The sequence below is a fragment of the Odocoileus virginianus genome, chromosome 7 (genome assembly GCF_023699985.2).
Source record: "Odocoileus virginianus isolate 20LAN1187 ecotype Illinois chromosome 7, Ovbor_1.2, whole genome shotgun sequence".
NCBI lineage: Eukaryota > Metazoa > Chordata > Mammalia > Artiodactyla > Cervidae > Odocoileus > Odocoileus virginianus.
The window spans coordinates 69,201,357-69,228,071 of record NC_069680.1 but is presented as its reverse complement, the minus strand read 5'-3'; the positions used below and the strand labels follow the sequence as shown (position 1 = coordinate 69,228,071).

At 48.5% G+C, this 26,715-nt stretch overlaps 1 protein-coding gene across 3 annotated transcripts in view; it reads right to left on the bottom strand.

Annotated features, from left to right (window-relative positions):
- The window catches only part of TSPAN14 (tetraspanin 14), a 52,501-nt gene that overhangs the window by 23,501 nt on the left and 2,285 nt on the right, over positions 1–26,715 (bottom strand). Inside the window, exons 1-2 of one of the 3 annotated variants that reach the window (XM_070470940.1) lie at positions 14,997–15,152; positions 3,190–3,287 (exon numbers count right to left, since the gene is read on the bottom strand). In XM_070470940.1, coding sequence (XP_070327041.1) covers positions 3,190–3,270 — 81 coding nt within the window. In that variant the 5' untranslated portion in view covers positions 3,271–3,287; positions 14,997–15,152. Of the gene's footprint in view, positions 1–3,189; positions 3,288–14,996; positions 15,153–26,715 lie in introns of those variants that run through there. The other 2 variants (XM_020899060.2, XM_020899059.2) reach the window with 2 other exon arrangements.

The following is a 26,715-nucleotide window of genomic DNA, read 5'->3' as shown; positions in this document are numbered from 1 at the left end:
CCCTATGTCAAATTGAGATTCTACCCTAGGAACAGGTCTAACAAAACCAAGGAATGATTATAATTTTAAAAAACCAAAAGAAGGGTAAAAAATGTTAGTGTCCTTAAAATGCTGCGTTGGCAGCATTTCCCTGACATCCCTGTGATGAAAACCCCATGAAGCCCAGCTCCATGCTCACCTAGTAAAACATGCAATTCAGAACAGACACAAATACTGGGGCATCCATGTTTCTTGCCTCAGTAAGATTTTTCCATGGAAAAATCTTGGTCCTAAAGTTGGAAAGAGACAACTTAAAGAAGAGTACTACAGGTATTTGCTATAAAGAATGTTACTGTGAAAATAATTCTGGATGGGGCAACCTGCTAAATAAAACTTCTGCTTGTTCCAGCACCTAGAACTGGTCAAAGAATCAACAAATTGCTTCTTCATATTCAAACCCGCCTACTGAGCCCAAGTCCACCATTCAGGCTGTCATCCTGATCCACTGCTCAGTGTTAATTCATCAAAATCAAACAAAAACACTCTGCAAAACAATCCGGCAAAATAATCCAAGGTGGAAGAAGATATAAATTAAACAAGATCGGCTGAGTTGGTAACTTTTGAAGCCAGTTGATGGGAGCATGGTGGTGGTGGTGGGATGGGGTTGGGGAATGTTTCATTATATTGTTTTATTTTTGTATTTTCTCCATTTAAAAAAGAAAACTCCTCTGAGAAGGCATACCATTTTACACATTTTCAGCAACCTTGTGAAGCAGGCAGTAGGCAGGTGAGAGCAATTCATAAAGAAATTAGCTTAGGTGGGAGTCCAGACTGGCACCCAGGAGCCCCCCATGAACCATGTGCTTCTCGAAGGGCTCTACACCCCAGTTCTCAGACCTCACTCCACAGTTCCAAACCCTGCACAGAAGACAGCAAATCTTTGCCTGGAACTCAGCAGGGAGGGGCCAGGCAGCCTCCCCCTCTCATTTTCCCAACCAAGCTCTCAGTCCTTGTTTTCCTGACTGCTCCTTTTTGTTCCATCCCACTCTGCCCCAGTGGACACCAACTGAAAAATGATTAGCTCTTGACCACACACATTGCCAATTCTGCAAAACTCTGATAACACTGCAGCCCCCTTCAATAACCAAACTGACCTGCTACAATTCTGGACTTTATGAACTCTGCAATTTGAATTTGCTGCTGCCAATGTATTATACTGGGTAGGTTAGTAAAACTTCCCAAGAGCAAAGAATCTGTTCTGAAGAGGCTCTGAAGAAACGGAGATTTCCAGGCCCTCGGCCACGGCGGCCGCAGGAGAGTTTCACTCCAGATGCAAAAATCAGGATGAGAGTCAGAGGTTGAGATGTAAGACCAACAAGCACAGCTGGCCAGCTGACTAATGGGTATAACAGCTGGGTCGACAAGGCCGAAAAGGTCAAACCACCTGTCTAAACCAGGTGACCCTGAACTGTGCATCTGGCTGGCAGGTGGGGACTCCAGGTGGGGCCAGAAGGCTCTCCTCCACACAGGTAGAAATGCAGGTCCGGACGTCACACATCACAGGCCTTATTGTCAAGTGTTCCAGTCCAAATAGGAAATGTCAAAATCCTCATTAGAGGCAAATGTGGCATCATGACCACTCATCCCATCCCTCCTTCTCCATCTGGTCCCCCCCAACACTAGCTGCAGACTCAGACACCAGAAAGAGTGCTTATATTAAAGGGAGGTTTTAAAAAGTCCCTGTACATGATCATGTTGTCTTGTTCTCCTGTACAAAATCAATGCCTGCCTCTCTCTGAACCAATCCCACCAACATGCTCTGATATCTTTCTTAACCCCTTGACCATCTCCAGCTAGTATCCAATTTCTCTACTTTTCATTAAGGCAAGAGTCCTTGAAAGAACTGTCATGAGTCACTGGTCTCCACTTTCTCATGTCCCATTAGCTCCTGGGCCAACTCCAGGTGGGTTTCCACTCCCGGGCAGATCTGGTCAAGGTCACAACCTCCACCTTGTCAAAGCCAATGTCAATATTCTGTTCTCACCCCACTCCTCTCTACATGAAGGGCTTCCTCTTGAGACTTCCATGACACAAAAATCTCCTGATCTTCCTTTGATCTCAGGCCACTCACTCACAGCCAACTTTGGAGTGGACTCTCGTCCTCAGTCCCACCTCTAGCATCCTCACCTCCATATTCAGACTCCTCCTCTCCTCAGTCAATACACTCTCCTTCAATAATCTGGTCACCCTTTCCTCAGATGGTGGCCAAGACTTTCATTTCCAGGAAACTGACAACTCCATGTGTCTGGCTAGGAGATCATTCTAACTCTTCTGCACCAAATTTCATCTCAGAACTTGGGACCACCACCCACCCCTTCACTCTTCAGAATCTTTGCAAAATCAGATGACACCATCCAACTTATAACCTACTAAGCATTATTAAAAGGAGCAGGAAGTAATTCCAGCTACTTGCTGGGAACCATTGAGTCCTACATGACCTGGCTTCTTTGTGCCCATGTCCAAACCTCTGTCCCCTATGCCCTGTACTCACTCAGATCCAGCCACATGGCATTCCTTTTGTTTCTTGCACATGCCAAGCTCATTCCTGCCTCAGGACCTTTGCACATGTTGCTCTCCCTACCCAGTGCTTTCTTCCCAAGACCCCACATGGCTGTGTATTCATTAGTATTCAGGTCTCTGCCCACAAGCCTTCTCTTCTGACTGTCCTTCCCAAGCACCCTGGCCAAGTGGCTTCTCCTTCCCTGCTCTGAGGCTCTTAAGCTAATACCTCTTCCAGTTGAACACCAGCATCACAAGGGCAGGGCTTTACTACCCTTGTCCACCCTTATCTCTAGAAACCAGGACAGGGCCTGGCCCACAATCCAGTGTGCACAAAGGACCTTACAGCTGATGTCTCACTGGGGCATTCCTGGAGTGTGGGTGGAGGGAAACTGACATACATCTGGGTCAGAGCCCCAAGCCTTCCTGAACCCTCAAGGCTGAAGAAAGGGACCTTGATCTGGTCTTTAATCACCTTGGCCTTCCCCATCACAGCACTTTATGGTCTATTTTATAATTTACTTGTTACTGGCTTCATGAGGGTAGGGCCCTGACTGCCACTTCATGGAGGGGCCAGGTAAACCTAAAGTATGTGAAGAAGCACAGTTTACTAATTAAGGACAGAGAACATGGCTGCTCTCAGCCACTCACCCAGAAGACGATGTTGTAGCTGAAAAGGAGGTACTTGTACCAGCAGCTGACCTCGGCGTTAGAATATCTATAATAGTGCATCTTCTGAGAAGCAGGATCTGTGGAGAGAGGAAGAGTGATGAGATGGCAGGTTCAATTTTTCGAACCATCTCCCCAAAATCTGCTCCCCAAGGAAGGAGCAAAGGCAAGATACAGATTCAGACTCCAGAAATTCCCAAATTGCCCCCTGTGTTTTTTCAGTAGTCCAGACATAGGTTTAATATCAATGCCAGCTATAGGTTAGACAAAAATCAATGAAGTCAACTTTCTATAAACAGCCAAAAGAATAGGAGGAAAATTTTGAAAGAATGGAGAATGGCAATTTCTAAAAAGTGTCTTGTGGACTTCTGCTGGGAACTTTCCCAAACATTTAGGTCATCACCTCTTCACTGGGTATTTATTCCCCCACTTCACAACAGTGAAACAGGAGTTCAGAAAGTCATGTGACTTCCCCAACAGCAAAGCAAAAAGCACAGGGTTCAGGACCCAAACCAAGGCAACATGGGGGTGCAGACAGTGGTCCCCACAAGCCACGTTCTTCCCACCCACCGCTACCTGGGGCTAAGCAACCAGGAGTTGAGGGAACCAAACAAAGAAATGAGGGCTCGACTAGTCAGAGTCGAGTTGGGGAAGAAGAGATGAAAGAGCAAGTCTGGGCATGACCTAACAGTGGCCAGTTAGGAGAAGTCACATTTGTTCATCTAATATTTTCTGAGACAACCTCTCAAGCTCAGCCCTCAAGAGGTAAGGAAGGCGGAGCACCCTGGCCTGGGTGGAGAGATCCGGTGAACCCACAGCAGCGAGTCTTCACCCCACTCCCCCTTCCCCTGCCTAACCTCCCACCCTCCAGGACCACTGTTTTGTCCTCCCTGGGCAACAGTAAAGCTTAATTATAGAACACTGAACTACACAGGGTGAAGGGTGGGGCCACTCTCCTTTATCTGTGTCCTAAGCCTACAAAGGAGGGTGCACTCAAAAGGAGTGAACTCCAAGGGCCTGATCCACCTTCACTGTGTCCATAAAACACAATGGCAACCATGGGGGACCCTTAACTCCTCCACTATCCGCTGCTCCCAACAGTGGCTGAATGGTGGGGAAGGAGCCTCAAACTGACCCTCGGGGTGGGATCTGAGGCTCACTGGAAATGCCCACGCCTAGCCCCGGAACTCACCCTACTTCCCAGGGTGAGGAGAGGAACAAGAGGTAACCCAGGGCCTAGGGCAAAAACAACCAAGGCTACTCTGGCAGTTGGGAGACACCCCGCCCACGGCTGCCAGTAAGAGACCAGCTTCTGCGCCTTGCCACGGAGCAGCCACCACAGAATCCCTTCCTGCTGAGGCAGCCTTGGCGGCCTGACCCCTGGTCTGTAATGTTCTGAGAAAGTGCTGCCAGGCAGGCACATGAAACCACATCCCTCTGGAAATGGGTACTCTGACTGCTCCACCATCCTTCCCACAGAGCAGACCCAACCAACAGGCAGAGACTGGACACCACTGCCGACTGGCCCCCTCCCTCCCAGACGGACGGGAGTATGGTCAAGGCCCAGCTGGGAGTACCCAATCTGCCTGGCCTGAAACCAGCCAGGGAGGGGGCAGCGACCCAGCAGCCCATCCCCACCTCCCCGTCCCACCAGCAGAGCAGCATTTCTACAACACTCCCCTCCTGGAATGCATGTGAACACATGCATAACATACCAAGGGAAGATACTGAACACGAGGACGCAGAGGGCCTGAATCCGGCCTGGGCCACACAGAAGATGAACAGGAACTCTTGGGCAGAGTCCTTCCTTCAGCCACATGATCTGACCCTGAGCAAGCGTCTGCCTCTCAGGGCCTCAGCTAAAATGGGGCCAATCCCTAAGGTCCCCAGAGACTGGGGAGGGCTGCTCAGGCACAATACCCTGAAGTTCAGGAATCCTAAAGGGTGCTCCTTGGAGTCATTTAACCTAACCATAGTAAAGAACTCTCCTCCAAGCTCTGAAGCAGTAAACAAAGCCAGGCTCCCTTCTTTCTCCTGGACCTTGGCTCCACAAAGACACCAGCTAATTAGCACTGGCCTGTATGCATGGCAGACCTCATCCCTGCCCCCTAGCCCAGGGCCTCTGAAAAATGTTGACCCTGAGGTGACATACGGACTCTCCAAGTGGAGATCCCTGATCTCCTTCTGCTCCGGCCAGGTACACGGGGAGAACATGGAATGGCCAGAGGGAGCTCCTTGACAGGCAGGCTGCAGGAAGCCAGTGCTCTGAGTGTGAGTTCTCTGCAGGGGGCTGGTTTTCTCACCATCTGTTCCCCCCTCTTCCACTGGGCTCCCAGGGTCTCACCCCACAAAGACTCAACCAGGAAATAACTCTGCCTTTATAAATGTCAGGGTTCAAACCCAAAGAATCTCAACAACTGTGATATAAACCCCAAGCCTTCACTCCATGGTAACTTAAACACTCAGAACTATACTAGCCAGGTCCACGCTAGGGAATGATCAGAAATTAACACCCTAATCATCCATGAGATGATGTGTCACACTCAGATATGTCCCCTTACATGCCTGCCACTCACCCCCAGAACACTTGCTTGAACACTGCACCATTTTTGTTGGACCAAAATAAGTTTATGAGATCTTGGGGTAGGGTGTTTTAATGACACTCATTTCCCCATTCCAACCCACAGAAGAGGAAACTGTTGAAGGGAAACAGTGCCGTTTAGTCTTTCTTCACCCACTTGTTTATTCCTCCCCAGGGGAAGAGAAGGCACTCAACTGACCAGGAGGTGGGGAGAGGGGTCCTACACCACACTTCATCAAAGGAGCAGCAAGGAAAAGCTGCCTCTTGCTCTTGACCCACCAGCTCTGTCCTGGGACCAGGGTGGGTAGAGAAGCAGGTCTTGAGCTTCAGCCAGAAGACCCAGGTCCCCACATAGGCAAGTTCTGAATTTAAATGGAAGGAGGTAACAGATTTGTTTGGACCTTAGCCTAAGCCACATCCTCCAACACAAAGCCTTGAGTTTGGGGCAGAATGAAGGCAATGAGCATTTGAAGTCTGGCTTGGCAGCTTCAGAACTTCAAGGAAGGAGAAAAGACTGATGAGTGCTCCCCCACAAGCCTGAGGTGTTACCCACATTTCAAAGAACCCCAGAAGGTGACGAGGATGGTGGTGCTGAAACTAGAACCAGATCCTACCCAGAAGTCAGCCAAAATGACTCCAGAGTGACTATGGTCCCTCACTTCTCACCATAGTTGCTAACCCAAGTAGAGTCACATCAGAGGAAGGCAAAACTCAGCTCTCTACCAGCTAATGAATTCAATCAACACCAAAAGCATTTACCCTAAAATACATACACAGACTAAAAATTCTACTTCTTAACAGAAGATAAATACATTTTCACAGCTACTAATGACCACCACAACTGAAAACTCTCCAAAAGCTATGTTGTGTTTTCTGCAGATAAAACAATTATTTAATTCCAAGTCCTCAAACTGTCTCAACTCCAAAAGTTATTATAACAGAATAAAGCGTTTACATGGCAAGTAGGAAGCATTGTGTTTGTCCAAACATCAACTTCTTAAAACAAGGGGGAAAGCCAGAATTATTTAAGTGTTAAGACAGCTGGTTAGCAATCTGAGAGAAATTGAATAATACACTAAAGTCAATCTAAATAGTAAACACACACACACACACACACACACACACGTGCAAGAACAGGGTATCCACATTTAAGCTAACTGAAGTATAAAATCATCAATATAAAACAGATATGCTTCTAAATTCCCATATAACAATTAAAAGTAACATAAAATTAAAAAGGAAACAAATGATAAATTATCTGCAGCTGTTGTGATTATGACAAAGGTTAAATACTATGTCCAACACATAGAAATTCATGCTTAACAAAAGACTCTGATTTTAGACCAAAGGACAAAGGATATGGGCATTATACTAAAACTGAAGAACAAAACAATTCCTAGATGGAAAACTATTCAAAGTCACTGGAAATGAAATTAAAGACAACTCACAGATAGTGTTTTACACATTTTAACAAAATCACCACCACTATTGCTGGCAATCCCATGGTGAGGCTATTGCACGCATACCTTGCTGGGAGTGGAATAAGTTGTTACTACCCTTTGGTAAGCAATACAGTTACAAACATTCAAATTAAAAACAAAAGAGAGAGAGAAGTCCTACCCTTAATCCAATAAACTCATGACTCAGAGTTTGCCTCAAGGAAAGAAACCAAAAGAAGAAAAAGAATATGAGCTAAGCATTTGAAATCTAAATATCCTAGCTTGCAATCATGAAACAATTTGTAAGCATGCGGTTAAAGGTCAAAATGGAAGCTAAAACCATGAAAATGGCTTCCTGGGTTGGTAGGCTTACAAGTGATATTCTAAAAAGGCTTCTATTGTGGCACTTACCATGACCACCTTTGTCCTAAAATGTAAACTGTGGCCACTGCTGGTGGAGGATGCTGGCCCCACAAGTGTGATGACCTCTGCAATCACTGTAAATAGGGCTCATCTACTTTGGGATTATATTAATTTGTAAGATTGTTTCATCCTCCATCTCTCTGCTTTATTTAATGAAAAAGGTAGCACATGCTGAACTGTAAAATACTTAAGACAATTCAGAAGTGTACAAAGAGAACTGGCAATGAGAAGCCAAGGACAATGGCTTTCAAATTTTTTACGATGCCACACAGTAAGAAGCTCCTCAGTATTCTTGCCTGGAGAGTCCCATGGACGGAGGAGCCTGGTGGGCTACAGTTCACAGGGTCGCAAACAGTCAAACACAGCTGAAGCAACTTGGCACACACAAGAAGCACACTGAACAATCAATCCAGTGCACACATACTTCCATGCACATCTGAGCTCTGTGAAACAATACTTGCCCTTATCACAGGCCACGTGTTCTAGATTTGCTATTTTCATTTTTTTCAAAATTATTCCTGAACATATCCCTGCAAGAAGTAATGATTGTAAATTCTATGTTGAGAAAAAAAAAACAAACAAAAACAGATCCTTGGCCCCAAGGCCCCAGTCCCTTTCCAGGGCCTCCCTTAACTTCTAGCTGGTCTTGATGTTAACATTCCAAATGTCTTAGAAAATTCAGTACATGCTATGCTTGTATTACTATTCCCTGGTTTTTCATTGTTAGGTCTTACCTCTCCACTTCCTGCCCTGGAAGATGAAAATGTAACTCTACTCCTGTACAAGCGACCTGTCCCAAACCACTCCCCTCACACTCCTTTCCCATATCTCCACTCCAGTCATACCCACGGCGACACTAATTTTCAGAGTCTACGGTATTAGGACCACGAGTCATCACAGCGAGCCATGTAAGCCACGATTACTTTTCCTAGACAACTTTTTGTTCTCTAGAGTTAATAATTCTCATTTTTTCTATTTAATTTTCTATGAATTTATTAATATTCAACCCCAAATTCAATTCAATTGTCAGTTGTTCAAATCTCCTCTCAATAAGTTCACTCCCATCAGATGTTCTATTTCTAGTTCTTCTTCCAGAATAAATTTCTCCTGGAACCTTCTGAGCTACTTTAATCTGGACTGGTGCCCAGAACTCCCTTGGCCTCATTTGGGATACAGCCTATGAAAGAGCCAGTCTTTGCTCACCTTTGTGGAAGAAATCTTCAAGGCAAAAGGAAAAATTTTCAGACCCTGTATGCCTGAAAACATCTTTATTTTACCTTCAGTTGTGAATAAAAGTTTGGCTGTGTATAGAATTCTAGGTTGGGAGTCATTTCCACTGAGACACTAAAGGCAGTGCCCTACCATCTTCTTCTTTCCAGGGTATTGAGACGGTTGAAACCACTCAGATTCCTGATTCTGTATTAACCTAGTTGTTTCTCTCTGTAAACTTGTAGGACCATCCCTTTCTTCCCAGCACACTGACATTTCAAGGTAATGCTCTAACTGGTCAGGGTACTGGCCTATCTTCATCCATTCAGCTCAACATCTGATGCGTCCATCCGATATGGAAACCTATATCCTTATAGGAAATTTTTTTCTGGGTGATTTTCCCACTTGCATTTTTCTCTGCAACTCCTATTAATGGATAAGGGAACGTGAGCTGATTCTTTAAACATCTTACCTCTTCTGCTCTATTATCCATCTCGTCTTCATCTTTCTTGTCTATTTTCCAGAAAACTCTTTCAAATTTATAATTATTCTAATGATTTGATATTTTTGCTCTGCCCTTATTCTTTAGTATCCTTTCCCTATTTCATAGGTACTTCTTTTATCTCTCTGAGAAAATGTCTAATTTTTTCCAAAATATTCTCCAAGTAGAATATTTATCTCAAGTTGCTCCCCCGCCCCATTTGTTTTGCTTCTTTTCACGTTAGGTACTTTCTTCAGGTATTAGCAATCATTAGTAATCCTCATGACTAAAAGTAAATGCCTAAGAATTGACTAGAAGCCCTGAGTCCCTGGGCAGGTGAGTTTCTGTGCGGGGCGATCTGGCTGGCCCATCTGCTAGAAAGTCCCTGTTGTCAGCATCTTTAGTTCTTTCCTTTTAGGTCGGTCAGTTTCCTCAGTGAGGACTCTTAATCTCCTGTTTGGAAGGTAAGGGGCTGGCAGTCAGAGTTCTAGAAGCCAAGTGGGATAGAAGGCTGGGGAATGGAGATGTTCTTCATATGAACTACTAAGAAAAACTGGAATCTCCCAGGCCCTTGGTTTTTCCTTCAGTAGAAGGAATCTCCAATGTCCTGCTAAAGGGAAGAGGCAGTCACCAAGCACCATGGAGAAAGGAAAGGGGTTTAACCACATGAACTGCCTTCAAACAGTTCTTATATTTAGCCACCTCTGAGGCTCCTCCCCTTCAAGCCACCCTAAAACAATAATATGGTGATACCAATTCCTACATTTCAAAGTGGGTCACTCACCCATCTAATTCCTGATTTGCACATTTTTTCTTGCTTTTGTTTCCTTTGCCATTCTCCATGTCCTTGTAGAGTGATTCCTTTTTGAAAATTCCCTTTATCTTAACTTTTGTGGGGTTTTAGGATAAAGTAAAATTAGGCGTACTCACTCAATACACAGATCTCTGGGAAGACTTCAAAAATATCTTAGTTGCCATCTTTTTACTGAGCAAAGTTAAAAAAAAAACAGGAAGTATAATTTATAACCATATAAAAGGACAAATGAGATTTTGCGGATGTAATCAAGATGAATAATCAATTTACTTAAAATAGGGAAACTATCTGAGTGGGTCCAATGTAATTAGATGAGCCCTTAAAAGCAGAGCTTTCTCCCAGCTGAGGGCAGAAGTAGTCATATTCCAAGTATGAGAAGGATACAATGCATTGTTGCTGGATCTAAGACAGAGGAGCTACCTGCAAAGAGCAGAGAGAAGTTCCAGCAGTTCAGGGGAGCCCTGGCTGACAGTTAGCAAGGAAACAGCCTCAGTTCTAAAACAAACAGCAAGGAACTAAATTCTACCCCAAATCCTCCCTCCAGGAATGAATATAGCCCTGCCAACCCCTTGATTTGGGCCATGTGAGAGCCCCAAGCAAAGAACCCAGTTGAACTGTGCTGACCTGCCAACACCATCCACCCATATCCTGAGCTAAAACTCTACCAAGTTATTCTGCTGGCTCATCCCTGCCTCATTCTCCAAACTTGGCCACTGACCAAGATTCAACCTTTCCACCTGAACTTTGAGGCTCCCAGTACTTGTATCTGCCCACAGGCCGATCCCCAGGAAGGGCAGCCATATTCCCAACAGAGTTGGGGGCCCTGCTGCACCTCCAAACAGCACACCATAGGCCTTCGACTTTCCAGGTCCTCAGAGCCCACTGTGTACTGGGGAACACTCACAGGCCAAAGAACAGGGAAGCCCAAGGTGAGAGGTCTAGGAAGAGAGAGGTGACAGGGTAAACGGGATGGTCATAAAGGCAGGCCAGTAGGCTGCCTCACTGCCCAAGGGACTCTCACACACAGGAAGGATGTCACGTCGTGCCTCAGCCTAGGGGCACTATCACTCTTAGAGGGCAAAGAGGGCCTCAAGTCCACAGGCTCCCCACTCGGTTCCAACTCACCCTCAGAGTCCCAAGTGTCTAAGTCCTACTCTAACCCATACCCCTTAGGACCAACTCTCCACACTCAGGGTCTGCCACAAACAGTGCAAAAATGGACATGGTGGTAGCAACTACCACAGGGGTCCGGAAGTTTGACTCTTCATCATGGGAAAACATGACAAAGTCAGCCGGGAGTTAGGCTGGGCCCCTCAACCCCCTACCCCCCACCGTCCCTCATCACCGGGTGACAAGCCCTGCCACACAGCTGTGGGGGAAGGGAGGTTCCGAGTTCAGAGACTCAGGCCTGCGACCCCTGGACCTGGGAAGGCCTCCAGGTGGAAGTCCAGGAACACCTGGGCTGCCAGCTCTGAGCCCCACCAGGCTCTCCAGTGGGCCTGGAATTCTAAGAGCTTGGCTTCCTGTCTGAAATTCTGAAACTCTGTTTTTAACCAACACTGCATTATGAGCTTCCACCACCAAAACCCCACAACCCCCAGACCTGCTGAGTCTGAGGAGCACCAAGGGGCCCCTCACTGATCTGGGGAGGAGACATCTGTCTCCCTCAGCGCTGACACCAGGAAAGAAGCCAAGGGACGGAGGGACGTGGGACAGAGGAAGCAGTGAGGCGAGGACTCAGCAGGAGACATGCTGGGCCTCGAATGGAGGTCACCTAATCCAGCGATTTTCAAACTTACTATTTTTATTACTTTTTAAGCTACAGGAGCTTTTGTACAAAGAGACTCTGACCCAGAAACCCAGCATGAGGTGTGCAGAGCAGTCCTCTTTAAGTAGCTAGGGGGAAGGGGAGGCTCTATGACATACATGCTTGAAAATGATGGGTCTGGCCCAGCTGATCCCAAATTCCACAGAACAGGGGAATCACTCAAGGAGCTTTTTCCAAACTGCACATGGAGACTCGTTCAGTAGTGAATGTGACAGACCTGGAAAGCCACATTTTTAAGAGCTGTCCTTCACAGCAGACAGTTTGAAGGGACTCCCCACTGGCCCAATGTGCAACTATGTGTGCCTCAGAATAAATAATATTAATGCATTTTAACTCACGGAATAAAGTAGGAACCCATGAGTCCATTCTAATACATATAAATGCACAAATATAAATGGAGGAGAAGGGAAAGTTCTTTACAGCAGAAGGATAAATGTAAAAATTCACGTCATTAAATCATCACCATTCAGTAACCATAGAATTTGAGGTTGGGGAATTCCAGAATGACAGAAATAACTGATAATGGGTTCTTAAGTATGTTCTGGCTATTATAACAAAATACCAGACTGGACCAAACTGACAGACCAGGCCGCTTCTAAAAGTACAGAAGTTTATTCCTCATAGTTCTGAAGGCTAGGAAGTCTAAGATTAAGGCACCAACAGGGTGGGGTGAAAGCCTCATCCTAATTCAAAGCTGGCACTTCTTCACTGCGTCCTTACATGGTGGAGCAGCAAGGAAGCCCTGAGGGGTCTCCAGTAAGGGCACTAATCCTATTCTTGAGGACTCCACCCCCACGACCTAAGCTCCTCCCAAAGGTTCGGAGTCCTAACATCATGAAGCCAGGCACCAGACAGAGTTTCACTATGTGAATGGGCGGGGTGGGGGAAACACACAAAAACATTTAGATCATAACAGGCTCTAAAACTAGTCAATGAAAGTTTGATTAGAAACAGCATGTTTACATGGTCTCAAAGTATCTCCCCATAGAACACTTATTAATTACAAAGAGCATGATAGTAACTTAGCAGTGGAGAAACCCTACAGGTATCACCTTTAATGGAATGACCACCACTGTCATCACCAGCAATGAGTCAAGCCAACGGCTGTCCCTCCTGACAGGATGCACTGAGGACAAGTCATTTCTGTGGTGTTCCGGGCGAAAATGCATAACCTGAGTCTTATCTTGAAGAATGATTGAAAAACAAAGAAAACAAATGCAGGAAGAGTTTACAAAATTAACTCGCCTCAAGTAAAATGTAGAAGTTGTGGCCATGTTTCTTTAAAAAAAAAAAAAGAAAAGAAAAGAAAACATTTGGGCAACAAACAATCCTGGGGCCCAAAGAGAGATCTTGAAAATGATACATCAGGCAAGTCATGCCTCACCGGCCTGCCCACACAGGTGAGAGAGGGCCGGGTCACCCACAGCTGCTGCCGTTTTACCTCTCAAAGGACTGTGGGGAAGGAGGCCTGGCACCGCGCTAGCCTCCCAGGGGCCTTCCCTCTGCCGCTGAATGTGAAACCACCTGTTTATATGAGAATGGGGAGCCCTGAGCCCAGATAACCACAGCAGGCCTGTTTCTGAAAACCCTATGTGTACATGAAATGTCTACATTCACAAGCAGATGCACACAAGATGTGGTAATCCGGGCCCAGTTTAAAGTGACATCTCCAACATGGACAAGAACCCATGAACCCTACATGCTGTGATCTCTGGACCTCAGGACCCAGAGGACTGGGCCTTTTGTCCACCCTGAGGTTCTCCACAAAGGGCTTGAGGCAAGGCCACAGTCACGAATGAATGAAGCCAAGTGTCCGGCAACCCATGAGTGTACTAACTCGCTCTACGAGTCCCTGGGGGGAGAGGCTTTTATTGTGGGAGATGAACACCTCGGGACCTGTTTCTACATGTCCTGGCTGCTGCTGCTGTTGCCAGGCACCTAGAGTGGGGCTGTGGAGACCGAGAACCCGAGTGAGACCTGCACCTGACCCAAGGGGCTCAGGACACGCTTCCCTCTGCTAAATGGTGTCAGGCAGGTGCAGGAGGGCAGGACGGGGCCCAGGAAGGGAGGAGGCGGCGGGAAGCTGGTCAGGAAATGTTCCCTAGAGCGGCAGCTTTAACCACTACAAGCCAGCATGGTGGCAGCCAGGAGCCTCAACAGAGCTCTGGGTCAGGCCCTGTGGACGGCACCAAGGCACAAGCACTTGGGCGGCACCCCCTAATCCTGCCCAGAGCTGACAGGGCTCGCCAAGCCAGGGCAGAGCCTGGCTCCTGGCCTCTGAGCAAGGCAAAGAGCCTGGGGTCAGTCTCACAGAGGGAAGAAAGCAAACTTTCCCAACAAGCTATAAAATGTGAAGCCTGCTGGACAAAAATAAGTAAAATGAAATGCATTGAAAATGTAGAAGAGAAGAGGAATAAGCAGGGAGGGGAAGGGAGAAGCAGATTTTTTTTAAAAAAACACAAATCAATGATGGGACTCTAATGAAAAAAGCTGAGAAAAATCTGCAAAGAGATTAGAAGCTTAGTACCTAAAACAGTTCCAGACAGCCAGGGGCATCCCCAGGCTTGGGGCCCCACACTCACCCCAAGAGGCCCTCCACCCACCTTTACCTAAAGGGAGGGGGAGAGCAGGCCATCTTAGCAAAATCAGGAAAATCATTTCAAGCATTTTTCCCACTAAAAAAAACACTACAAAAAAATAAACTTACAGTCTGTTTTCTGGACTATTTATTTGAACGTCAACATATACCAAAAATCTTTTTATAGAATGCTTCATGTGTCTACAAAAAGCAAACAACATTTACAACCTGATTCTGATCTCCTTGTCGCCCAGCTGGGATGGATGGGGTGCGGCAAGTGGCACCAGATGGCCGAGGGAGGCTCTTAGCCCCCTTTCACAAAGAAGGGCTCCAATTACCTCCTCGGCCCGGTGCCCCAGAGTTGACCTCGCCGACAGGCTTGGAGGAGGCACCCGCAGCTGCCAGCTCAGGCGGCTTCCATGGTTCCCAGACTCACCTCCCAGACACCCCCAGCGCCCAGGGCTACCTGCTGCGATCTTCGTGTCCCAGAGACGGAGCTGCCAGACCCCTTTAAAGTCGGCAACTTTAAGCAGGGCAGGAGGGTGAAGACAGCTAAACCACAAAAGAGAGAAAACAGTCTTGAAGGTGGGGCAGGGCAGGATGGAGGTGTCTGAGACAGAGCCTCTCAAACTTGAAAGTGCATGCAAATCACCCGGGAATCTTGTTAAATGCAGATTTTGCTTCAGCTGCTGTGGGGTGAGTCGGCAGGGCAACAGGCTCCCAGGTGTTGCCAGCCCGGCCCACTGACAGGCCTGCGGGCAATACTCTGAACCGTGAGGGTGTAAGAGGCCTTGAGTGAAAAAAAAACAGCGCTGACGGAGAGAAAGGACCTTTAGGGCAAGTGACAGGGGCAAGCTCACCCATCTTAACTAGCGATGTCATCAGCTTTCTTGGAGGGATGTTTTAACTGTGGAATTTATTTGGTATTTTAGTGCATCCTCACAGGTTATTTTTATTCCCATTTCACAGCTGTGGAAGCTACTCTAACCAAATGTTTATCAAAGCTGGGCTCCCTGCCCCTTGGATGTCTTCCAAGAGCACAGGCCTCCGGTGACGCAGGGCAGCACAGAAGCACAAAGCCCAGAGCTGTGACAAGGAGGCCAATCCCAGCCCAGCAGACAAAGACAGGAAAGCCAGGGAACACAGGAGGCCCCCCAGGGGGTAGAGGTTGGGTGTGGAAAGGCAGAAGAAGGGCCAGAAACCCATTTTGTCTCCTGGAATTTTTAACAAAATAGAGATAAAATGTAACCTCAGCCTCCTACCCCCTATTCCCCTAACTCCCATCCCCACCTCCCAGAACTAAAGAGGATATTTAAATACAGAGGGTATCTCTGTCTTATAAGTTTTATTTCTACCTTTAACAGCCTGGCCTCATTTTGGCAGGACATAAACAGCCTTCATTCCCCCCTCCCAGGGTTACCAGAGACGGAGTGTGGCATGTCCAAAAAAAGGGTCAGTGCTATTGTCTAAGGCAGGACTGTCTGTCTGAGTGGGCTCCCAATGCCACATTCAGCCCCTTTTGGGCTCATGGTGGGTGGGTTTCCCTGTGAAAACCACAGACCTCTGGGGAGGTCATCATCACCACTACCAGCCCCTCAAGAACCTGAAGAAAAAAAAACCCTGGGAAGAGATGCCCTCCGTTAACCCTGTCCAATGATATTTCTCCCAAAAAAGTACCCAGAGTTGGCGAGAGGCACTCAGTGTAGTGAACGAGCATTTTGGACTTAGGTTCATAGAACTCAAAGAGTCACAGCTCAAAAACAACCAAAGTTCATCTGAGCAACCTTTCCATCTTCCAGAGACCTATGCCCATGGGAATGAGTGACCGAGGTCACCCGGAAGGCCAGCAGCACAGCTGGGACACAACGCTTCACCTTACCTCCCTGTGCTTTTCCGGAGCAGCACTCTGCCTCACTCATGGCCTTTCCCACCCTCGTTTGGGCCCAACTACCCTAAACACTGGGTTTCCCTGATGGCTCAGTGGTAAAGAATCCGTCTGCCGATGCAGGAGCAGAGAGTTGATTCCTGGTTTGGGAAGATCCACTGGAGAAGCAAAAGGCAACCCACTCCAGTATTCTTGCCTGGAGAATTCCATGGACAGAGGAGCCTTGTGGGCTACAGTCCATAGGGTCACAAAAGGGATGGACATAACTTAGCGACAGAACGACAACAAACAAAAAACCCTAAAAGGTGCATCTGTGTTTCAACATATATGACAGCGAACCAAGCTCTTTTTATTGAGTCTGGTTCAACATTTGCTGCAATAAGGGCACTCCAAGGAGGCAACCCTATCCAGGCCTGGGACCTGCTTCCTAATATACAAGGTTGGCTGATAAAGAGTCAGATAAGACAGTCAGGCTGATCTCAAGATGGATGGGTTTTGGAAAGATAAAATGCTAAACACAGAAAGCAGTGAGAGCTCAGGAGTTCTCATACCAAACAACTCTATGTCAAAGGCAGGGCGACAATTACAGACTTCGGCTGCAGTTAAGAAAGTTGGAGATTTGTGAGCTGGGGCAGGCACACTTTCAGAAAGAGTAACCATCTTTCCAGAGTAACCCTCAGCTTGGGCTGTGATCTCACACTGGGTAAAATCAGACCCCTCAGGAGGAAGCTCAATTTGCCTACCAAAAACTGAGGATAAGAGATATTCAGATGCAAAGAGGCAGGGGATGATGGGTGTGTATGTGTGTGGGTGTGGGTGGCGCGTGCTGTGTGTGTGTGGGGGGCGCATGCACGCTATGTCGTGTCCAACTCTTGCGGCCCCCGCCAGGCTCCTCTGTCCGTGGAATTTTCCAGGCAAGAATACTGAATACCACAAACATAGAGACCCTTCAAAAGAAAAAAAAAAAAAATCCAAAAAACAAAAATCACTGTTTTCTCAACTACCCCTGCCACTAAATGCTAAGTTTGTCCTGACATGACTCTTTCATGCAGAAGGACCAGGAGGTAAAGGAAGATCACATTTTGCACTTGGGAGTGGCTTTTTCTGCCAAAGATCAGGACAGTGCTCCCAAAGGCGTCCGTGAATTCAGTCCTTCTCCCTCTCTCACACATCTTCAGTGGCACAAACAGGCGAGCCCTTTCTCTGTCCCCACTGTACAAGCCAGCAGCACTGTGATCCAATAAGATGGCAAGACCCTCTTTAAACAAAGAGAAATCTCAGCACCACTGGGGAGCTGGGGGTCCAGCTGCGAGAAGTGACGGTACAGCAAGCAGACCGCACAACATCGGCTCAGTGGGGAGATTCATGTCATAAGGGCTTCCGCTGGTGCTGTGTGCCCGCTGCCTGCTGCCTGCCCAGCCTGCCACCGCCTGCCTGAGATTCAAGAGCCCGGAGATGGCAGAACAAAGAAAAATGGCTGTGGCTCAGGCAGCGAAGAGGCTGCAGGCTGGCCGGCCAGCCAGCAGGCTTTTCTGCAGCTGAGTACTCCAGCGAGGCACAGGGACACTGGGCGCTGGGGTACAAAGGAAAGTGGGGGCCTAAGACTGACAGCTACCCAGGCACACGCCTGGCCCCCACCCAAGGATGCAGCTGGGCCGAGAGAGCTCAAGCAGAAACCCACTCCCAGAGGCAGTGGGCAGGTGGCTGGGCATCCCCACTCCTTGCCCAGATGCTCGCGCTCTTACCCAGGAAGGTTCCAGGCAGAACCTGGGGACCTGAGAGGGAGGAAGGGGAGTCTTGACAGAGGTACCCAAAGGGCAGGATCCTTCCAGACTTCCGACGATGGGGAGTGCTAAGAGAGGGCAGGGTCGGGCTAGGCAGCTCACCCAGCATCAGAGAACAGGAAAGGGGCCCTGGAGTGGCTAAGACTGTTCACCAAAGGACTTCTTTTAAGCATAATGGGCTCCCACTGCCAGGAACAATAGCTGCACTGGCCACCCCCTCTCCTCCTCCCCTCCCCTCCCCCCAAAATTGTCCACAATGGGAGGCAGCAGGAAACGGGGCAGAGCCCATGAATAGCTCCACTGTCAGGCCCCAGGCCCCACCTCCTCAGCCCCACAGGTCAGCCCTAGCTGCCACCCGGCCACAATAGAAACTTGTATGCCGCCAAGCTCCAGGCCCCATACAATAGAGCTGTGGGCATGGGAAGCTGTGGACTTCTCACAGGGCGGCATGTAAGGGCAATGGTGGGAGAGACAGGGCAGAGACGCGGGCCTCAGACTCACCAGGGCAGAGTCATACCGAGCACATGGCTTTTTAGGGGAGCTATCTGCCAGCCAGTCCTAAAATCTCCTCCCTTCTTTGCCCTGCCCTGTCTAGGCGTGAGGTCGCCAGAGCCAGACAGGGGAATATTATGGTCATTTCAGGGGCACACAGTGGCCACAGGGGTGGAGAAACTGCCAGAGCACTCCCAGGACCCCCAGAAGGATTCCCAGTAGACATGAACCCTCAAACCCACCCCAGGAAGAAAACTTCACCTGCCCTCACCCCCTGCATCTACTCTTCAAGGAAGCTGCCTACTCAAACAGAAAAACTCATCCATTATTTAAACCAGGTGCCTTCTAGACCAGCTTTTAAAATCACAAGGTGGCAGTCCTCTCCAGAGCAACCTGAAGTTGCACAAAGCCAGGCAGGGCTGCTGGGCAGGTAGGAGATGGGGGATCTCAGGGGAGCGGATGGTCTAGTGAGACCTGGACAAGAGGCCTCACACCAACCCCTGAAACCTAAGGAGGATCTTTTCTTCTAAAAACTGATTCCCAGCTCCTTGTTTGTTTCTCCAAGACTCCAGGCTTCATACCTGGCTCAATTCCTGCAAACTCCTGGGGTCACTCAAGCCCACGTATGAGAAGTTCCCCACTCCCGGCCTCCCCAGACCCTCCCCGGCACTGACTGCCTCTTCACACTCTTATAATCACACTTCTGGGTGCACAGGCTGCATGGCCCACGGGGCACACCCAAAGGCTACACACAACAGGGGCTCCAGAGGCAGGCTGACCTGAGCTGAAACGCTCAGACCACATGGGAACGAACCAGCAGCACAGCCCCTCCAGCTCTAGGGTCTGACGGCATAAATACAAGATCCTTCCACAAGGAAAACTCAGAAATGTTCATTCTCCCTCTTAGAATCAAAACGGCATGTTTCTTTTCTGGTCAAGCACCCCATGCCTGGATTCCCCATCTAGCCATCGCTACAACAGACCTCTGAGTGTGTACATGCAAGGCATTCCTGCAGTGTGGCTTGCAGCAGCCAAACGCTGAGAGTAACCTCAATGTCCATCCATAGGGGGCTGATAAAGTGAACCATGATTGACCACACAGAGGAATACCATGCCACTGTTAGAAAGAATGGCCTGAACTGCGTGTGCTGAAATCAAACAATCCCAAGATAAACTTGAGGGTAGAAATCAGAACACCATTAGGTGTGTACAGCTTGGGGACAAACAACAGGAGGGCAGACACGCTCCACTAGGCACCCAACATCTGGTGATGCTTATTTGGCCTCAGGGGAACAGAAGTGAAGGAGTCAGGGGTGGAAACATTAATTTTCACTACATATCATATCTTTGAAACAAATATGTATTTTTTTAAATAAAACATGTATTTTTAAAAATAAAAAAAGTTAAAACTGAAGTGACATTTAAAACCCCTTGTTTATAGCACAAAAAATTTGGCTTGTAGCACTCTGCAGGCGGTTCCCTAGAACAAGAAGCGGCTGGGGTGGGGTGGGGGGTGTCAGTCTTTGAAATAAAGACAGACATACCAACTCATAGAGCTCCCCACTCACAAGTCCTCCCCAGGTCCCAAAATAGAAAGTCTTCCTAGGATGACCAAGAGTGGATTCTGACCAAGGCAGAAGGGAAAGCTAAGTTATTCCATAGAGAGGATCATCTGTAGCCAGGTCCACTCAGTCTGTGATGAGACTGTAAGACCCCCAGGATCAGTGGGCGCTGAGTCACAGGCATCCCAGGCCTAGGCAGGGACCCTTCTCAGGGCCCTCCCCAATCATCAGTGAGGCTCAAGGTCCTCGTGTTACGAACCCATCCCCATTTTAGCAGCTGAAGAAAGCTATTTCAACAGATTTCTAGGCCTGGCCCAACTCCAAGGACAGGCTAAAAACAGTTTTTCCAAAATCCCAGCTCTAAACTCCAATCCCTTAACCACTAAACTCCCTGCACCTTTCAGGAAATGCAAGCTGCAAAATGGAGCTGTGAGATGGGTGTGCATGCTTGCTCCTTACTAAAGGGATACATACATGTTGTTTAAAAGCCTACTTTAACTGACACATCAATAAATACTCTGCACTCAGAAGCACTGATGTATTTCCTCCAAGTGATTTTCCCCCTTAGGGACAACAGAATAACTATCTCAGTCTCTCTCCAGCTTCTGAGGGGTATGACACAATGCCTATTAGGACCAGGATGGGCCAGACCATTGGAGTGAGGCCACTTAGAAGGCAGGGAGTGAGTGCTTCCTGGATGGAGCTGTCTCTACCTAGCAGAGGTCCCCTGCCCCACCCCCAGCCCACCACAAAGATCCCCTAAGGACTTGCAGAGTGCCCAGGCCACAAAGAAAGGTAGCTAGAAATGGGGGAAGTATAAGTTTGGCTCCCCTACTCTGTAAGAGGCTTTCTGATGAGTGTTCACTGTTCAACAGGGAGGCTGGAAATAAAGGAGTACAAATGAGACTTCATGACAAGCAGAATCACGCAGGCAGCTGGAGCCCTCAGACCTCAGCTACTGGAAACAAGTTCCTGGCCCTTCAGAGGGCCCTCAGGAGCTGTGGTCCATCAGACCACCAACCCTCCATCAGATCAAGGCTGGTCTCTCCCACGGTCTTTCTGCATGAGTGGGCAGGGCTCCCACACCCAGGTAGGCACTGATGCTCAACACACTGAATCCTACAGCATCCCAGCTGGCACCACCCCTCTTGCCCCCCCCGCCCACATCTGTCTTCCCAAGGAGAGAGTATCAGGCCTCCCCAGCCCAGAGAAGCCCCAGAGAGATCTGCGCACGGCACCCCTGCACCAGGGTACACACCACTGGCTCCTCCCTACTCCCTTGGGAATGAATACCTCAGCGCAACTACCAGCTCTTTTGTTGCTGACAAGCCCCTTGTTTATATCATTACTTGTATTTCACAGGAAGCAACCAGGACAAAGGAGAGCAGAGGCAGGACGGGTGCACAGAGCCACTGTTCCATGCTGGGGTGGAAGCCAGCCTTCAGGAAGTGCAGAAGGCTCCGTGCCCCGCAGCCAGCAGGTTTTCTCCACACTCCCCTTTTTTCTCACAACAGCGGGTGGCCTCGTTCCTAAAAAGCTGGCTACTGAGACACGAGCACCTCCAAGAGTAGCAGACACACCCAACAGGGTCATCTGTGCAGGTGTGAGCAAAGAGACAAGAAGGGCAGAGAGAACCAGGAGGATGGGAAGGCCACAGACAGCAGAAGGAAGCAGCTGGGCGTAGGGGGGGGGATCTGGCCAGAAGGGCCTGGAGCTGCAGCAGTGGAGGGGGTGGGGAGGGGAGAGGCACCCATGGCACCTCCCTTGGCCCAGGTCAGGCAGTTGAGATAGTTGTATCCAAGGTCTGTGGGAGAGAAACAGATCCATAAAGTTGTCAGACCGGTTTGCCCAGAATGCGGAGAACAGGAAACACAAGGTACAGAGGCCAAGGAAAGAGGGTCAAGTAGGGAGGGTTGTCCAGAGTCAAAAGGTTCCCAAAAGATCTGGCAACAAGGGCAGACAGCACTGGCGGGCCACAGGGAACCAAGGCCGAGGGTTCACCCAGGGCTGTTTCCTGGGTGCAGAAGCTGGTCAAGGGGCCAACTGTGAGGGAGCCAGGGGCCAAAGAGCCAGTAAATGCAAAAAGTAAAGGACTAGGGTTTCTGGAAACGAGAGTGATGCCCACAAAGAGGGTACCACTCTTGAGCGACAAGCATGAGTAGTGATGAGCTCAGGTCAATGCGAGAAGCGTGGGCAAGAAAGAACAAAGGCTGAAGCGAGCCTCATACACTGACAGTCTCTTTGACCAAGCTAGTCAGGCTCCTCTGAGCCCTCTGCCCCTTCTGTCTCTGTCCTGGTAGATTCCAGTTTTAGCAAGAATCCTGCTAAAGCAGGTTAGCCAGGATTCCCCACCCTCCATCGTTGGTCACCTTGCACATCTGACCAAATCCTCACCCTCCTAGTGCAGCATCCCCCACATGTTTTCTTATCACCCTAGCCTGACTTCAGCAAGAATTCTGTTAGGTCTGTTAAAAAGAACTACCCTACCCTCTCATAAATTCTCCATCCATCCACCCTTGCCCCTACTATGCTCCCTGGCTGTAAATTCCCACTTTTCCCTGTAATATTTGGGGTTGAGCCCAATCTCTCTCCCTTACTGCAAAACCCCATTGTTATAGTCTTTACACCTATCACGACAGTCCTGAAGAAAGTCTACCTTACCGTGTTCACAGTGTCAGAATAATTTTTTTTTTTCCTTTAACAATATGGAGCTCTAAGTCTTCCTGGACCTGGAGTGTGAGAACAACTGGGGCTGGCATTTGGGGCTGGAAGCTGGCCTCCCCCAAGAAGCCCCAGGGACAGATCCTGTCTGCCTGGCCCAGAAGTAAAGGGCTGAAACCAGCTACAGGGTAGCCAGACATCAGGGAGGTCACCTGGAGAGGAAACAGAGTCTCTTTGCAGCAATGATCACTCAGTGGGCAATCGGAGCCTTTCCTTAGAGCAGCTGGAGGCTGCAGCCAGGAAGCCTGGAAAGAGCTGGGTTCTGAGCACAGCTTGACTGGGCACCCCAGACTGGGGATCAAAACACACCCAAAGCTGAAAGTCACACCATGGCCTGAACTTGAGCAGGGTGTGTGGGGTCCAGTTGCCCCTCCATAGGAGACCAAATCTGAAGCTGATACGATCATATTCCTTACTCCTACCTGCCACTTTCCAATAAGCCTGAGTTTCCCACGGTGCCTTGGGGGGGCTTCTGATGCATAATTGCAGACCCTGCCTTAGGACTGTGTCCAGGGATATGCTGCTGCCCTCGGCCCTCCCAGGCTCACCACTTGGACCTCAGGGTATGGATTGAAGAGATTCAGGGAACATTCATGTAATTCCAACTGCTGTTTGAGGGCCCGTCCCCTGAGTATCAGGACAACACATTCCTCAAAGCTTTTTTTTTTTTAAGCTTTTTGGGCCCTGCAAATTAGACTGGCATAGGCCTCAGTAGTTAGTACAGGTAGACAGGGAAATTCCAGAGACGGGGAGGTTCATCAACCATTTTCTCAGAGTCAACCTTTGCTCAGTCCCACAGCGTGACTTCTCCCCAAACCTTACCCATGCAGGAAAGCCTGGCCTCAGCTCTCAAAAATTCCAGGGGTACACAGACAGGCAGCACCAGGAATGCACCTCTGACTAGGATCCCAAAGGCCCCACCACCACAGCTCACAGCCACGAGGCACAGGTGGACAGAGCCCAAGAAGGCAGAGGCTGGTCCCTCCAGCTATCCAGCTGATGGACATCAAGGCTCCAGGAACTTTTCTCTGGCTGCTGAGTGAGGGAGACAGAACAGACCTCCAGAAGCCTGCCCAGGCCCATTGTATCTCAGATTACCAGGCCTGCTGCCTCCTAAGAGAAAACCACAGCCCTGCCCAGCCCTGCCCAGCCCCGCCCAGCCCCACTGGATCCCCACCAGGCCCAAGAATGGAGGAGGCGGGGTTCCCAGAACCCGCAGCTGGTGAGCACTTTGCTGAGAGCCCTCAGAGTCATGGCAGCAGTCCCCAAACAGAGTATATCAGCCTAACTCAAGAGCTGCACATACTGCATCTCAAACCTGAAGTGTGTAAGCTTCACAGTAACCCCACCAGGAACAGGGAGGGCAGATTCTTCTCCCTTTACGGATGAAAAAACCAAGTCCAAGAAAGGGAGAAAAAAAATTCAAAGGCTTGTCGAGTTCACTCAGCTACAAAGTAGGTACAACTCGAAAGCTGGCCTCGTCACTGTCCACTCTATGTGATGGACAACATTCTTCACTGGTACATTTAACCAGCAAAGGCACTGACTGTTGCCCACTGGCCAGGTCAGACCCTTTGCTAGTCCAACATACCACTTTCCTGTCTGAACCAAAAAAACATGCTGTTAAAGGAGAAAACAGATGTTGACACATTATGAATTACTATAATGAAGATTGCTATAATGAAGATAAGACAAACCAGTAATGCTGGCATTGACTTAGCCCAAAGACTTTCAAAAAAACTGGTGTATGTAGTCCCCTGGGCACTCTGATGACCAGCCAAAAACGAGACCATTGCTGTAGACCACCATTACCTCTCCCTGTATTCCTGATAGGAAAACAGAAGCCCTGAAAAAGGAGGAAACATGCCTAAAGATAGTTAACCACAAGCAGAAGAACCTGAGGTCTCACCACCTCCACCAGTGTTTCCTGGCTTGGCTGGAAGTCACCAGGGACACAGCAGGCAACAAAGCACAAAAGCAGGGTCCAAAGTGTAGCCGGCTCTTGGACACCCTGCAAGGGTGGCCCAGGTGGGAAAATGCAATTAACAAAGGGGTTCCACCCACTTCACAGGCCAGAGAACCACCCCAACCCCGCATCTAAGCCTGATCTCCATGTGACTCCATCCTTTAGGTAACATCACCAGTTTACCTTTCCATACCCCGAGGCCTCCAAGCTCAGCCTCGGAATCTCATCAGTGGAAGGGGAAGGGCAAGGCCTATGGGGGTATTTCTGCCTGCTCCTGCTTCCAAGATAATTGGCTGCCCCTACTTGCCACATACAGAATATGAGGAAGACAAGAAATACAAGGATTGATGTGTCAGGGCAGAGACAGGGAGCAGAAGCCTGCTTCCCGTCCTATAGGTAATACCATCCCTCCTTAAAGGCTACAGGACCCAGCAGCAGGAAACAGGGATCCTGGAACCCAGTTCACAGCCCCGAGTGCCAGGCAAGGAGCTAAACAAGTGCTTATTGAGAATCCCTGGCTAGGGTCTCTGCACCAGTCCTCGGGCTCACAAACTGATGACTGAATAAATGAATAAGCAAAAGAAGAACCCAAGGAACTCAAAATAACTTGTCCAGGGTCAGAGGAACAAGTTGCTTCTGCAGACCACCTCTTACTATGCTAATAAGCATTTTTGTTCACCATACCTCTGCCCTTCAAGTGTGACACCTCAACTCATCTCTAACCTAAATGACATTTCTTTGACTAATTCATGATGTTCCTGGTGACAGAAGCATATGACACTCAAATCTAGACCTTGGAAATAAGTTACAGAGACAGCACAGGGTTGGGCAGGTGGCAGACATCAGTGCTGTTCCCCAAATGTTTCCAGTCCTCTTTTGCTCCCCACCCTGCAGGGAAGTATGGCCATATATAACTGCTTTGGCTACTGAAATGCCACTTCTAGGTGGAAGCTTTAAGAGCCAGGGTGAGATTCACCATGCTCCTTGTCTCCAGGTCCAAATGACCAGGAACATTCCAATTAATCAGCATGGGTCCCATGGTGAGAACAACATAAAGCAGATATGCGATGGTTGTGGTGTGAGTAAGAAATAATTCTTCATTGCTTTAGGCCTCTGAGATTTGAGGATTGTTACCACGGCAAACCCTGATCTATCTAGACAGCTACAGGCAATGACTCACTCCCCAATCTTCTGTGCATGGTAGCGCTGGTCTTCCCATTCCCTGGCCTTAGGGAGATAAAAGCTACATTGCCAGTCAACCAGCAGGGGTTCAGAGACACCTGCTTTGTGCCCAGACAGATGAGATGCCTTCAGAAGCAGAGAATATAAGGGAACCTGCACTGGAGAATTTACTAGCTCTTCTGTGGGCCAGGCTTTCTTCAGTGTACCAATCAACTTGAATCACTTCTGAGAGGATGCTTTATCTAATTTATCTAATTAGATATGAGAAAACCCAGTTCACATTCAGACCTTAAGCAAGTTACTCACTGGGTGACCAATCTGGGCCATGGTTTCACCATCTGTAAAGTGGGACATTAACATTACCCATTGTACTGTGTTGTTTCAAGGATTAAATGAATGAATACAAATAAAGCTTTTTGGATAGTATGTGATATGTCTCAATGAACACTAAGTCTTAATAAACATGATTACTACACATTTAAACATTCCATGTAATTGCTATAAGCTTGTTCGTAACCCCTCCGGTTTTTAAATCCGGCAAAGGTTTTCCAGGACTGGCACAA